Here is a 15,918-nt window from a genome sequence, read left to right on the forward strand (position 1 = left end):
GATGTAGTTAATGAAATTTCATACCTGCATTGGAAAGAAAAATGTTTTCTGTTAAGTTAATCTGTGTACCAATTATGTTTATTCCAAAATGTGTTTACTAAAGTAAATTAAAGCAAAATAGAAATGTATTTTGTTGGAGACTGAATTACTGACTGACAGTTTTTTTTTTTTTTAGAGCAAAAATAACATGCAACTGTTGGATTCAATTTCAGTCACACAGCACCATTTTCTACTTTTACTGAAAAATACAATATGATCTATCCATCCATCTATCCATTAGCTTATCCTGTAGAGGGTCATGGGGGCTGCAGCTGACACTGTGAGAGGCAAATCCCGGACACTTTGCCAGTTCACTGCAGGGCTAACACAAAGAGACAGAAAACCATACACACTCACAACGATGGCCAATTTAGATGCACATCTTAGGACTGTGGGAGGAAAATGGAGCACCTGGATAAACCCACGCAGACACAGCAAGAACATTCCAACTTTGCACAGAAAGGCCCCAGTGGAACAGCAGGTTCGAAAGCAGAACCTTCTAGCTGTGAGGCAACAGGACTTTAGAGGATCTAGGTATATTTAAAATCATTTCAAATCGCAGTGTTCTGTTTTGTAAAAGCAGAAGCAATTAAAATCACACAGTTTAGAGATTCTGTTTCATTCATAGTTTCTTTTCATTTGTTCAGAAAGTGCTGTTTTTTTATTATGATCATGAAGCAAAACCCAAGGTCCCTCTGCCTTCCAGCTGAGAGACTCTCTCTTTGTGTCAAAGGCAACATCATTTCATTATGAGAAGCAGGAGAAAAATAACCCTCGTTCATGCTTTTTCTCTGATAATGGTCTGCTGTTCTCTAAAAAAGAAGAACTACAAACACAGTACGCAGTAATCAAAACAGTGAAGTGGGAAATAGGAACAAAAACACTTTTCATTAGGTAGAGTTGTGCTTGAACTATGTCATGATCCGCTTTAAAATCAGAGATATTGCTCAGGCTACATTATAATTATGTGGGGGATAAATGTGCTGTAGAGGAAATGGTTGTGAGTGTAGAGTAGTGCATTGGTCAGCTGAATAAAACAGCTATAGAGGTAGTTGTGCCAAATAAAATGAATCTCAAAAAGCAGAAAAGCGTTAGCAAAACACAATAATAGCTGTATCCTAATCAGGTAGGAGGTATTAGTCACCCGGTGACAGTTTCCCTTTCCATTTTCTTCCCTTGTTGGTAAAAATTACTTAAACAGTACTTACAACGATAATGATTATGGTTTAGTTAATTGTCACACCAAAGAGAAAACAACACTACTCTGATGTCGCACAAAAAATAAGCTGTTGAAATTGCTTATGTGCTAAAACGTGTTCAATAGTTGCAGTAGTATTGACAAAAAAAAAATCACTGTGTTTACAGTAAACTGTGATCTTGTCTGTAATTGTCCATTTTTATTTTTTGCTACCATCTCGAATTCAGGAAAGATACAGAAGGATGGCAGGAAGGAATCATGTAAACCCATACTCAAAGTGGAGTACAAGACCTCAAGAAGCAGGTGTGTGCTTTTTCAAATAAATCTGGATTGCCTGATTTAGTCTTTCTGATTGCACATATACATGCATTACACATTATTTTTGCACTAATTTGTAACCTCTGAGATTAGAATCAAAGAATGATTTATTCAGCTATTTCATTCATTTGTCAGCCTATAACCTTCCAGATTTAAGGAAGAGCATTCATTCATTTTTCTGCTCATTTGTTGTTTTTGATCATTTACCAACCACAAGCTTGTCTTATAGTTTAACTGACTGATTAATTAATATATTAATTCTGTCCTTATATTCATTTTGTTGTCATTTTGAAGTACTAGTATTGATACAGACTAAGACACACCTTTTCTAAATTTTCATTTTTCCTCCATACCAGCGAGCCTTTTGTTATCTTCTCTGGGGGTCTTTCATATGACAAAGCAGGACGACGGCCAACATTAACCATCATGCACGGCAAGGCCATCACTGTGCTGGAGATGGACTATCCTATTGTAGAGTTCATGGTGCTCTGCGAGACACCTTACAACAATGGTGAGTGCATACAGATTCTGTTATGAAACTTGTCTTTCATTTTTTTCTGGACCTCAGCTGAGTGGTTTCTGTGGTTTTAAAGCCATGCAGAGAGATTTGGTTTACAGCGACAGGGACTTCGCTGTTTCCAGGAAAGACGCTCTTCAAAGCCACTGCACACTACTTACTCAACACCAAACAGCAGACATCTCTTGTCATCGTTTGATTACATGCAAATCCTGAATTAATAAAATTTCACCATGTCTCGTGACAACACTTGCTGAAATGAAATGAAAGCATTAAACAATCTGGGCTTTTCAAAGCTTGGTTTTCATTTTTCTTTGATCCTCTGGTATTGGTGACACACTTTTGGGCAAGAGTTTTTTTTCTTGATTTAATGTGCTGTAGATAAATTAGATACTATCCTAAAATGTATAGTCACTGAAATATTACGTGTTGTCTTCTTGTGTTTCGTGTGTATCTTACAGAAGTACAGGAGCCTTATGCGGTGGTGGTGCTTTTGGAGAAGGACTTAATCGTGGTGGATCTGACACAGAGCAAGTATGTGTTTGATATATATAAACTCAACTTCCAATAGTAGCTTCATGTGACTGATGAGAGAACACAATGTAAATCTGTTCCAAATCTGCAAGAGTCCACTTAGTTCCCCCCACTGAAATCCCTGTGAAATCCAAAACAAATTGTCTGCAACTGCTCTGCAAGGACAATAGTACAAATATCAGGCAGTAGATATGCACATAATACATAGATGCTGACCTCCTGGGACAGAGTTCTGCCACTCCGAGTGGACTAAAAAGTAGAATAATAATACCAACCATATGCTCATGGTAAAATCTATCAATCTACCTGTCAGCCGATCTAAAAGCTGCGCTCAGCGGCTTTGTGAAAACCTCTTAAGATAAAACTGCTCCAAACTTTTAGTGGCAATGAAGAGAAGATAGGATAATATCCTTTAATTAAAGACATGTTACTTTGCCCTTTAGGTGAAAGTGCCACCAGTTCAATTACATTTAACTTGTATCACTGTCTGAAAATATAAAGATGGAAGCTGCTGATGTGGTGCAATTTTGAGAGATTATCACCTAAGGCTAGGGAATACATCTGAGTAGCAGCAAAACACTTAGGTATAAATTAGGTTGCCCTGTAAATTAGGTTACCTAATTACAGCTGTTACACATTAACACCAAAAGTAGGTTTAACATGTCCAGATTGTCTTCAACATTGTCAACTCACTGATTAGTGACTAAATATGTTTAAATTGTTCATTTTAAGTAAGGCAGGCACCTGAACCTGCAGAGTGTAGATTTAAATTTTGATACACAATAAGTATTCTCATGCAAGGTTACTGTTTAATACATCCCTAGTGTTTCTAAAGTCGTCTACACATTTAGTGTAATTTTGTAGGAGCACACCTGTACATCTTTCAGCCATATTTCACATATAAAGCAGTGGTCTTTTGCCTAATCTTATAATGGTCGTAATGCTGTTAAAGTAGACGATGGGTAATGAGGGGATTTTGCATTTTGTCTTGCCTTTTAATGCTCAGAGCTCTTAAAGCAAAGTACATCAAGTATGCAATCCAAATGTATTTTTTGAAAATGAGATTGTATAACAGCATTTAATTGCAGTATACATGGACAGTAATTCAGTTGTCATAATGACTTTCTTTTCTGCTTTACTGCTATCGTGATGTAATTTACAGTATATTATACCACATAATACACTTGTATTTTGCAGCTTCCCTGTCTTTGAGAACCCGTACCCCATGGATATCCATGAGTCTCCAGTTACCTGCACAGCCTATTTTGCAGACTGTCCACCAGACATTATCCCCATCCTCTACTCTATAGGAGCTAAACACAAGAAGACTGGCTATAGTCAAAAGGTAAGGAAGATGAATTAAAAGGGGGGAATATGACTTTTGATTTGTGATGTGCTTCACTTTTCTACCTGGCTTAGTCTTTTCAGATAATTAATTCTGATGTAATTCTGAAGATGTTCAAACATGTCAAGAGTTTCAATAAAAAGAAACCTTTTTTTTGTTATATAATCAAAGAATCATCCGTCTACACTATTCACAGAGACTATAAAGACAGTAAAAAGAGGCTTGTGTAATACTGTGACTGTGCTTCGGTATTTTGACTAGAAATAATTTAGCTCTGATTTCTCAAGGTTTCCAGAGTTAAACTCTGGAGTGACTGTAAAGTTAATGAAGTCGAAATAATGGCTGCTGAATCTAATGGGTATGATCATGAATAACACGTCATTTTAGTCAGTTAAATTTTGTGTTTCGGGATAACAGCATGTGTTTTTTCAATATAATAGTGAATCAAATTCAACAGGGCGCAATGGAAGAAAAGGTAAACATAATGTGACTGGGTTTCCAAAATAATTACCGCTGTCTGTAACTATGGCAGGAATGGCCAATTAGTGGAGGAACGTGGACATTAGGCTCCCACACCTACCCAGAGATCATCATTACAGGGTAAGTCAGAAATGCAGACATACTTTGAGGGTAAAGAAATATTTTATGTATTAAGCCTAAGCATATGATGACCATAAAAACATCACAATCACAATTTAAAGGACATCTATGTGTGTATATTCACACATCACAAAAATAATACTGATTTATATTTTGTATTTATTGTGCTTTATAAGTGTGACTCGGGGCTGTGCCAATCTCAGAACAGTTTGGGGCCACACATTGTAAGGGGTCGACAGAGATGCTAACCTGTTCTGAATCTTACACACTAGGTGGTGGCTGCTTCTGGGTAACATTCACAGATATCAGTGGCAGTCCAGTGCTTTGAGCCCAACATGAAAATCAGTTCTGTGGAGTGCACAGTGTGAAAAACCTAAAAACGCTTTATTTTTTGAATCGTAGTATTTGCTTTGCCCCAGAGGAGAGTATCAATTTAACTTTTCTGCTACCATAAGATGGTTTCAGCTGCAGATTCATGCACAGTGCAATATTAAAAACAAGGAATAATTACTGCTAAATTTTATAAGTAATTAATACGATCATTTTGAAGATAGCTGTGTAATCTACTCCAGCTGGGAAATTGTGACGTAAAAGGACAGGGCAAGGTTAAAAGATCTGCTTTTGTCCTTAATTTTCTACTTTAAAGAATTAACTGTTACTTCTTTTTGTTCAGACATGCTGATGGATCAATTAAGTTTTGGGATGCATCTGCAAGTAAGTCCTCTCTGTAAGCTTTCCTTTTGTTCTCACTGATGTGAGACATTTTGTTCAACTGAGGCTTTCATTACACAACACACTGAAATGCACAACATTTTTCATGAATTCCTTGGTGGGAAGCTTCAGATTTGCCATGAGCTTGAAAGAAAGCCCGGCAAAGCAAATTAATAGCACTTCAGTGATATGAGATATGCCACAACAAATTACTCTTAATTCCCTGCAGTTGTGTCACACTCACAAATGAGTACATACTAAAACAAAGCAAGTAAATGTGTGGTTTTCTCATTTTTTTTTAGGAGAAATTTTATGGACTCGTAGAATTTTTAATGACATTTATACTTTACTTTCATGGTATAGTTTAACCTTAACTCAACCTCAATATATAAAATAGTTTTTCCTTTTTTTGTTATTGCTCTGCAATTTTTTTTCATTCTTTGATCAACACATTCTTAAACTTAAATGTGCACATGTACATTTATCTGTATATTTTTTGATGAAGGCACTACAGTAGTTCGAATCAGGTTAAACACAGGATCCCCAACATAAAGCATGGTGGTGGCAGCATCATGATGTTGAGATGCTTCTCATTAGCAGGCCCTGGAAGACTTGTAAAGGTAGAAGGTAAAATTAATGCAACGAAGTATATGAAAATCAATGAGACCTGATGCAGTCTGTAAGAAAACTGCGACTTGGGATAACACATAACCTTTGTTTTCCTGCAAGACATTGACCCGAACCTTTAGCATACAGGTGAAGCTACAAAGAAATGGTTTAAAAACAACAAAGTGAATGTTCTGGAGTGGCCAAGTCAGAGCGTAGACCTCAGTCCAACCGAGAATTTGTGGCTGGACTTGAAAAGAGGTGTTTGCTCAGAATCCCTGTGCAAAAGACAGAGCTCGAGCAATTTTGCTATAGAAGTGGGGTAAAACTGCATTGTTGTGATGTACAAGGCAGATTGAGACCTATCTGCAGACGCTCAGTGCTGTAGTTACGGCAAAAGGCTAAATACAGGCTAAATACAGACTTGACAGAGATTAATACTTATCCAATCACTTATTTATTGTTTTATATTTTTAATTTAATGACATTGCTTGTTTGAAATTTCTTTTCACTTTTTACAAAATATAGATAAGCAGTAATGGGGAAGAACTTCGAGTGAGAGTAAATACTTTTTATAGGCACTGTATGCATGTTGTCATTTACAGAATGTCTTGCATAATACTCTTTTTTTCAACCAAAATTTCTCCAATTAGTCACACTGCAGATGTTGTACAAGCTGAAGACCTCCAAAGTGTTTGAGAAGCCAAAGCCGGGTGAAGGTCGGGCTGCCGAGTTGGTAGAAGAAGACCCTTTTGCTGTTCAGATGGTCAGCTGGTGTCCTCAGAGTCGCATCTTCTGTGTGGTTGGCATCTCAGCTCACATCATCCTGTATCGCTTCAGCAAATATGATGCCAACACTCAGATAGTGGTGAGTGACACGTGAATTCTTATTTTTACTTCTTGTCTGACATCTTAAGTGACTGTTTTTGATTGAGCTATGTGTTTTGGTGACTATTTTGTCAGATACTGTAGACTCACCTGTATATGTCTGTACTTGTGTCGTCCCCAGTCACTTGAGGTACGCTTGCAGTGTGAGTCAGAGGATGTCATCTCCCCATCAGAGAATGAAAACAATCCCTGCTTCTCAGAGCAAGGCTCCCACTCACCCCAGCCACACCACCAACACCCAGCTAGTCCTGGCAACAGGACACCGGAGGGTATCAAAGACAGCATTCCTTGCCTCAAGTAAGACATCCTCACCCATACCGTAGTTTCACTGCAACACATAGCAAATATTGTTGACGAACAGCTGGTCCTGCAGTGCACCTGGGAATGGTTGATTAAAAATATTGGCAAAACATTTAGTGAGTGATAAATAACCTTTGTTTACTGTCATTTCTAACCAAAGGTTCTGAATTCTTGTATTAAACAGACTAACTGGAAACAGTGTAACAATGACCCACCTCTGTCAAGATAATGATTTAATAGTGGCGCTGATAATTAGTAAAATCCCTCTCACAGTTCAGTAAACAGTGGACATAAATGCTCCTCTCTCTATTTATTTATTTTGTTGTTTCCTGTGATCAGCTACAGGGAAAATATATGTTGAAGCATCTCTTAATTTTTACCACATTGAAGGCAGGATTTTCTTTGATAAATCTCTAGTTTCCATGCGTTTATCCATTTAGTTTAACACTTTTCAATAGTTTTAGAAGAATCAGATCAGTGACACAAGTTAAAATCCTCTCTATCAGAGCAACACAAGTAATATTACGTATTGAGTATCTTACTCACTATGTACTTATGTTTTCATACAACCCCGTCTCCCAAAAAAAGTTCCTATACACTCATCTGCACTCTCATTTACATATTGAAAGAAATGCAATTTTATTTTGAAAGAAAAGTATTTTCTCTCTGAAAGAAAAAACATTATTCTTAGAGTCAAGTTTAGTTTTGTCGTATTGTTTACCTTTGGTTTTCACACATTGATTAGGTTTGGGGATCAAAACTACATAGTTTGAGTGTACATTCACAATGATAGCTACATGTTGAAGGCTTGTTAAGTTATTGGGGATAAGCTGTGAAATTATGTATAGAAAAAAATAACAATAAGATTAAAAATACGACTCTTTCACAACATCTTTGAAGCTTCTTCTCCATTTTCTTGGTTACCAAGGTGATGAGTCCGGCCCCATCTAATACATTATTGGTTGGCTGAAATGATGGGACAGTACAGCAGTAAAATAAATGGCAAAGATATGTTAATTAGAAACTTATTTATGATGAATCACAAATACATCTAATCTGGCAGAAAATATGTTTCCCTCAAAACGTAATTTAAAGTTGAGTTTAGTTGTATCCTCCAGAGACCCACGCTTTTGTTTGGTATGCATTTTTAATTTTCCCTAGCTATTTGGGATTAATAGGGCCTGATATGTACATAAACGGAGAACTGCCTTTGAACAGGAAGTTGTTTTTGAAAAAAAAAAATAATGTCCATATATGAGGACAGTGGTTTTATTTTACTGTATGATACAATAAATTCACTAGTGAGTAACACTGTTTAAAACTGTTTAATTTAATGCCTGAACTTGGCTGTACAAAAACAAAATGCAAACAGTGCAACATTTATTTAATTTTTTGTGACTTTTTTGAATTTTTCTTGCTCCATACTACAACTAGGAACTAGTTGTTGGTTCCCCGGAGCTCCTGGGTAAAACTAGTAATCTGTAAAAAAAAAAAAAACCAAACACTGGGCCCGTGCAAGACAGAAACACATGCTGGGGCATTTCATGCAGTAATCTTTCACTTGAAACTAGGAACTAGAGCTAGGAATGTCCTTGGGGTCTGTAGGAACAGTCTGTCATACTTACTGGCTTGTATGAAATGCTGAATAACAGTTGCGTTCAGTATGCAAGCAAAGGGAAGCCTTTCTCTTGGCAATGCACTGGGTTTTTCAGGTTGACCATCTCTGGAAGATGTACAGCAGAAGTTGTGTGGACTGAGACATGGGATACTGGAGTGATCTAATGCTTTTTGCCTTGTTGCAGGGGGTGTGCCTTCACTTTCACTACATGTTGGACTACTGTTACTTGATCAAGTGTGCCTGAGCCACTGTCATGTGATAAAACTCAAATAAAACATTCCTAATTACCACGGTCGTAGCATCTTACGATTGCTAAAATGTGTCAAATTTTTGTGCCTTATTGAACTACAAGTGTAATTAAGCATAAATAATCAAGTTTCAACCAAAACATTTGATGAGGTTTTGTACCTTGTCCATGTTTTGTACCTTGTAGCAACCCTGTGTCCCAGGACACAGGGTTGCTACATAACACTCCAATCTCTCCTCTCTGGGTCTTTCAGGGTGAAGGACCGGGTTGTTCGGGTTCCACCTGGCTACCAGTCAGAGTTGGTTATCCAGCTGCTGTGGGTAGATGGAGAACCTCCACAACAGATTACCAGTTTGGACATCAACTCTGCCTATGGCCTGTAAGTCTCTCGATGCCTGGCAGCCTGTCTGCGATAACTATCCATCTGTGTGTTTGCCTAGATTAGGAATTAGGCCTTTTTTCATGACTTTATTACTTCATAGTAGTGACTAATTCCAAATCTTTAGTAGTCTGCACCCAGGACAACAAAAGCCGCACAAAAAAGCTTCATTAGAAGTAGAGTAGATAGTGGAAACTACTGCACCTTAGAGGCCAAAACTGACAAAACTTAACTGACAGAACAAGGCTGTTAATAGAATGGTTTATATAGCTTTAACCCAACTAAGAACCACTTAGTTCACTCTTTTGAAGTTGTCACAAAGAAACTGCATGTTGGTGGTTCAAAATGGCAGCAAGAAGGGAAAATTCAAAGGTGGTCATATTTAAACATTATTTCCTATATGCATAGTTCTGCCCATCTGTCTGTGTGTATATGTGTTTCCATTGGACTGACTTTCAATTCATGAAAGCAAGTTTTCTCTGAGTTTTCTGGTGTGTTATAGAAATATTTTGCTGGGGTTAGTTATATGTATAAGGTTTGAGTCCGGTGCTGTTTAAGGCTGCAAAGCAGAGTACAAGTTACCTGATCTAAGATCTATTAGTTTAGCAGTAATAATCATAGTTTAGCAAGTTGCAATCTAAAACACACAGTTCTCCTGCCAATAAAACATTATGACTGTAGGTAGAAGTAAAATTTTAAGGTTGTAGTGTATTCATTTATTTATCTATTGTAGCTGTTATTGATACAGTTAGCACACCTGAAAACACATCATTCTAAATGTTTCTATGTAATTAGAGTTGAGTTTTCCTGACAAATTTAACACTTGCGAGCCAACCAGAGAAAACCACCATAATGTTCTGTGACAAATTCATACCACTAAATGAAGTAATGAGCAAAGGGGATGGTTGTCAGCAGCAGTAGCAATGAGAAACAGAGAAACATGAGCACATTTGGTCTTCTTCTGATCCTTCCTTTCTCTTTTTTTCCTTTTTTTTTGTCAGTGTATTTTTTCAATGATTTTAAACCATCTAATGTGAACTTCAGTAATGTTCCGCTTTTTAAAACTTGCCACTGATTAAAATGTATAAAATTTGAAGAGGAGTTGAGTGACTTCCTGCGCTCAGAGGGATTTAAGACCACTTGTATGACTTTGCTGTGACTAGATGCTCTGTTGGCAAAAACTAAATCACAGCTCTTTTCGTAAAGCTCTCTGTGGGTCAAGGCAGTGGCACCATTTGAATGTCCTTTCTGAAGCTACTCACAGTTTGAATTAAATTGCGGAAATTAATTTATTTAGTTTTATTCTTTTTTGCTGGCTCTCACACTCATGCTGAGAAAAACACACACACATACATATACTCCTATTTAGACAAACAAAAACGGAAAACATTTGTTTCTTTCTAGCTCGCTATGGTATATGATGTACTTAAATCACAGTAACGATTATTGATGCGTGCAGGAAGTAGTATTTGTGTGTCACTGACACCTGGTAAGTTGGTAGCAGTGCACTTTTAACAGATGAAAAAACAACAACTGGTAACCACAGCCATCCTTCCTCTTCCAGACACAAGTCTGTCTCCTGGTCATTTTTGACACTCTACCACATAATAGATTCACTGCTGTTTATCCTAAGTCTTACTAAAATGTGTTGTGCCATTTATATGACGCATTATGCATAAAGACACCTTAATTTCCCAGAAATTTATCACCCTGCTGCAGCTTCCTGCTGGGAAAATGTTTTGGCCAAATTTTTGGACAAATGAATGAAGCTGTGTACAACAGTAATCCCACTAATGCTGTTTCTATTGCACTACTTGTGTTCCTTTAGGACTTTTTTTTTTTTTTTTAAATTGTAGGTAAAAATAGAACATGTTTCACATTTCCCCAAATTACCACTACATGAGTGCTGACAAACAGGAGCATATTTTTTTCTATTTCTCTGTGGTTTCTTGGTAACGTATTTTTTTGTTTTGTTTTTGTGTTTGTTTTATAAGGCTTGAGCTACTTTAAAGTCTTGTTTGTTTTGAAACAGGTGTGTTTTGCCCACTGCTGCTTTCTCTCGCTCATTTTCTAGTGTATTCCGGAAGATTTTCAAATGTGTAATCATGCTCTTGAAATTGTCGTTTACACAAAGTACATGACAGAAAGCCCCATTTATTCGCTTGGTAAAATTTACAAATTAGAGACAACACTGTGGATGCTGCTGGCACAAACTGAACCATGTGACTGAGCCAGACATCTGGGTGGATGCTGGAGAGCAGTGATGGACTGGGCAGCAGCAAGTGGCATTTATGTGTTTGCTTTAGTTATTTTGTAAATTCTTTCTGAATGCTTAATTGAAGGGCCACTGATACAGCCATTTGTTGTGAATATTGTCTGATTCTTCAACTGCAACATCTTTCGTACAATGACAAATTAATGCCGTCAAGTTTCTCTGCCAGGGGCTCTATGCAGAGAGGGGTAACAGGTGGCAGCAGATCTTGTGGGAAATCTGGTATTAATATTAAGAAACAGCAGCACTGGCAGTGTGAGATAAAGGCAAGCTTTTGTTGACAGTAATTACACCAAAATGCCACAGTTAATTTGACAGTTTTTGATAGCGCTACATGTTGCTCCTTCAATGCTAGTCAGAATACCCCGGTGAAACAAATCTGCCAACAGTGTAATTGTCGGCATGTATCTCTGTACCTGTGTGCATGCCTCTTTGCTGTGATTGTGTGTGTCCAGCTTGGCGTTTGGGAACTGTAATGGCGTAGCGGTAGTCGACTACTTGCAGAAAACCATACTGTTGTGTATGTCGACACTGGATCTGTACGGGGCCGCCGACCCTTACCAGCGCCTTACCCGTTCCCCCCGCAGGAACAGACAGTCCACCTCAGGTAGCACACACTCACACACCGCTTGGGATGCTGCCACACACATACACACATACACAACTAATACTCAGTGTGCATCCACATGATAAGGTGCCACTATTGCAGTCATCACATGCTGACCACTGTATCCCACTGTCTTGTCTATTTCTAGTCTTCTCTCTTCCCTCTTTCTGTCTCCTCTGATTTGTCTTCCCCCTTTACTTCTGTCTCATCTGTATCTGCTCTTCTTTGAAAGCTGACCTATCTTACCTAAATAATCTGTCAACCATTCTGGAGATGGTTAAATTATTTTCCCAATACTACTGCTCACACAGTGATGGAAAGTATTTAAATACATTTATAAAAGTAGAGTGCTTTTTTGAGGTAGTTTTACGACTCACTACTTACTACTTCTGTTTTCTGTTAAATTGTACTTTAATGAAAAACTATTTTATTCTGCTATATTCATCTGATTGCTATAGTGGCTTGTAACAGATTACATACACGTTATTTTACACTTTGACAGCTTGTCAACAGTGTACAGGGCAGTTAAACATAGCTTTAGCTCCACCACCTACTATATGATGTAATAATGCTTAAGCACTCTTCTGCTGCAAAGTACATTTTTCTGATAGTTCTTACCACTTTTTACAGGATGTTACTTGTAATGGAGGTTTTAAAATATAGTGTGGTATTGCTACATTGGCTATAATAATATACCACTTTGAAGTGGGCCAATTTGTAGTGGCAGTGAGAACATAATGCAGTGCAGCCTAAGACCCACTGTGGTGACAATCAAGTTTTTTCCTCGTTCAAAGGTCCTTAATATTACATTTTTTTATATGCTGGTAGACATAAGTGAAATAATCAGTCAGCATCATGGCTGAGCATTGTCACCTCGAAACTGCAGTTTTCCAGTGACAGTATTAAAAACACGGAAATCATGATTCTGTGGTTTTATATGTAAAGCAAAGTCACCAATCCTGTGTAACTTTGATTTGGAGAGATGAGTTTTAAGGCGTTAAATCAATTACAGGAGAGGCATTTCAGACAACATAGGAGCAAACAAAACATAAGATAAGCAAACAAATTTTTTTTTTTTTAGAAACTACTAAAACTCAGAGTTTTGGTAGTGCTACTACTTCAGTGCTGCTGGATTTGGTTGTGCTTTGTCATTTTGCAGCATTTTTGAAAGAGTATTCATATGTAATAGATTTATTTACTTTTAGTGTATTACACCTCTTCTTGTGTCACAAATTTTGCTTGCAGATACATGTTTAAAACTCAGACTCTGTGCTCAATTTTAAAAGAGCCTTCTTGTTCCGTTCTGTTTTTTGCTTTGCATTTTGTATAAGAGGCCTTTTTCAAATGGAAAAGAAATAGTTGGCCTAAATTGAGATGAATTTTGAGGCCAATTTCAGACACTGGCTTACGGCACAGTATATACTATATTTTCGCAAATGTAGGTCAGCGTCAAGTTAAATATTGAAGGCAGCTGTATCAGCATTCAAAACCCTGCACCAGTAGAACTCTGTTTCTTCTTTCTCTTTCCGCTTTTTCTCTCACACAATAACATACAAATATAAACACACCTGTCCATCTCAGTACGCCTGTCACAGATCTGCACTGAGATATGAAGTGCATGTTAACAGGTTGTGTCATTCCACATTGGCATTATTATGCATGTTGTCGTTTGATTCTCTGTCCGTTCTGTTTTCTAGTCCTGCTTGAGCACAGATCTGTAGTCATAAGCCAGCCACAGAGGTCTTGTTGTACTTCCTGACCCCTGCCTCCCTTTTCTCTGCTGCTGATCTTGGTTGGTGATGGTCTCTAAAGCATCGTATTTATACATAGTGTGCTATAAAGATATTCGGCCTCACCGTACAGAACACATCTTGTAAAATACAAGCTACACCTTTATTTGACTTTAAACTAACCTGTAACGGTTTGTTGTTTTAGCAATTTAACATATGCAGCATTTTTTGTCATATAATTCCTACAAGTGTAGCTGAAAATATTTTGTAGATAATTGTGGGCTTTGGAGCAAAGTTTTTATTCCTGTGCTGTTGTACAAGGGCTCCAAAACTGCAATTTGGAGACAGAAGGTAAAATGTAAACAAGCAATTATGCCATTTTTCTGTGCCTCAGGTTCTGGTGTTCTGATCTCATGCACTTAAGGATGCATTTAAGGAGAGACACTACACGTGTATAGGATAACATTTTTAGCCAATAGATATCACTGTGAAACTTCCCTTGTTGATTACTTGCAATAAGACAATGATTTTTTGTAGTGCAAGTTTTCTAAATATATATGTTTATGCAAATGAGGCTTATATATGTAAAACAGACTTAATGATATATTTTTTCTTTTGTTGCAATATTAGAGTCACAGGTTTTCACAGAGGGTTTGTTTCACTGTTTTTTTTAGAATAAAATGTATCCAAATAAGGCTTTGAATATTATATTAACAATCCCCTCTGTGGAAACATTCAGAATATCAAATCTAAAATATAAAAAAATATGTATTATTTTTAATATAGAGACAAATAGATAAAATGCAGTAAAATAAACACCAGCATGTGTATTTTGGATCTTTCTTTTCCATTAGTCTTAAAGAAGATGTGTTGTGGAAGCAAGATATCCCACAAATTTGACTAATACATGAAAAAAATGCTGTTTTTGATGTGGTATACTGAATACCGGAGACAAAACTTTAAAATACACAAGAAACAGGCCAAACACAATACATAACGCTTGCTAAACTGTCTTTTGAAAACCGTTTTTTGTCTTTCCCAAAACATTTTTAGCTGTTGTCATCACACTTATCTATATGTGTACACTATATATTCAATATGCTAATCAAATGTAGTCAAATGTGTATTTTCATAAAATTATGCCTAATTATTATTTTAAGTGCATTTTCCTAGTCATTATCATATAACAACAAAAACAATGCAGAGTTTTTCACCTAAGCCAATTACTTGCTGCAACAAGAGATTTAATTTCATGTTGCTCTGTCAGTAACGATATGTTCCCTGCTAACACAGTGATTCTTGTGCAAATGACCAATCACATCAGCATTTCTGGGGTTTGCTGGAGTGGCGGGTATATCTTGTCTGTCCTCCCCTGACACTAACTCAGTTACTGCTTGCTCTCACTTTCTTTTCCACTCTAAGCTTGTGTGTTCTTCTCTCTCCCCTTCCCTCCCTACCTCCCCTCCTCAATCCCTTTCCTTCCCTCTTAAAACGTCTTGACATTATTTCCTCATCTATTCATCATCTCTTACTTCACATTCTTTCCTTCCTAACCTTATTTCTTTTCTTTCTCTCCTTTTACCATTCCACCACCGTCCTACCCCACTTACATTGCCATCTCTCTATGTCATTCTTACATCTCTGTCCTCTCTCACCTCTTTCACCCCTTCAATCCTCATCTGCTCTTCTCACTCTTTATTCTAAACTGACCATCCTATTTACCACTCGTTCCTTCCCTCTTCTCCTCCTCCTTTCACCCTTTGGTGACTCTGTGGCTGCTGGTGTGGGCATGCGGGCCTGCCTGACAGAGTTTTGCATGCGTGGCCTGTCTAACTTTTATTCAGACTCAAAGAAAAGGATCCGTACATCCTATCAGAGTAAGTCAGGCCTTCCTTAAGGCTGGGGGACTCTGTGTGTGGGGGCAGGAGGGATGGGATTATAATGGGTCAGTGTTTTGGTGGAGATGATGTGGGCAAAAAGCAAAGGGACAAACCAAAGAGGTGACTGGA

The 15,918-nt window shown here is 37.5% G+C and overlaps 1 protein-coding gene across 22 annotated transcripts in view; it reads left to right on the forward strand.

Annotated features, from left to right (window-relative positions):
- stxbp5l (syntaxin binding protein 5L) overlaps positions 1-15,918 on the forward strand; it is a 150,818-nt gene that overhangs the window by 101,893 nt on the left and 33,007 nt on the right. For 14 of the 22 annotated variants that reach the window (XM_035950486.2, XM_023275188.3, XM_023275193.3 and 11 more), the window contains exons 9-19: positions 1,465-1,540; positions 1,912-2,066; positions 2,534-2,606; positions 3,804-3,951; positions 4,484-4,551; positions 5,225-5,265; positions 6,522-6,736; positions 6,878-7,053; positions 9,175-9,300; positions 12,028-12,179; positions 15,718-15,786. In XM_035950486.2, the coding sequence (XP_035806379.1) occupies positions 1,465-1,540; positions 1,912-2,066; positions 2,534-2,606; positions 3,804-3,951; positions 4,484-4,551; positions 5,225-5,265; positions 6,522-6,736; positions 6,878-7,053; positions 9,175-9,300; positions 12,028-12,179; positions 15,718-15,786 (1,299 nt within the window). The remainder of the gene's footprint in view (positions 1-1,464; positions 1,541-1,911; positions 2,067-2,533; positions 2,607-3,803; positions 3,952-4,483; positions 4,552-5,224; positions 5,266-6,521; positions 6,737-6,877; positions 7,054-9,174; positions 9,301-12,027; positions 12,180-15,717; positions 15,787-15,918) is intronic. The other 8 variants (XM_035950489.2, XM_035950490.2, XM_035950493.2 and 5 more) reach the window with 1 other exon arrangement.

Source organism: Amphiprion ocellaris, chromosome 11 (assembly GCF_022539595.1).
Source record: "Amphiprion ocellaris isolate individual 3 ecotype Okinawa chromosome 11, ASM2253959v1, whole genome shotgun sequence".
In the NCBI taxonomy this organism is placed as follows: Eukaryota; Metazoa; Chordata; class Actinopteri; family Pomacentridae; genus Amphiprion; species Amphiprion ocellaris.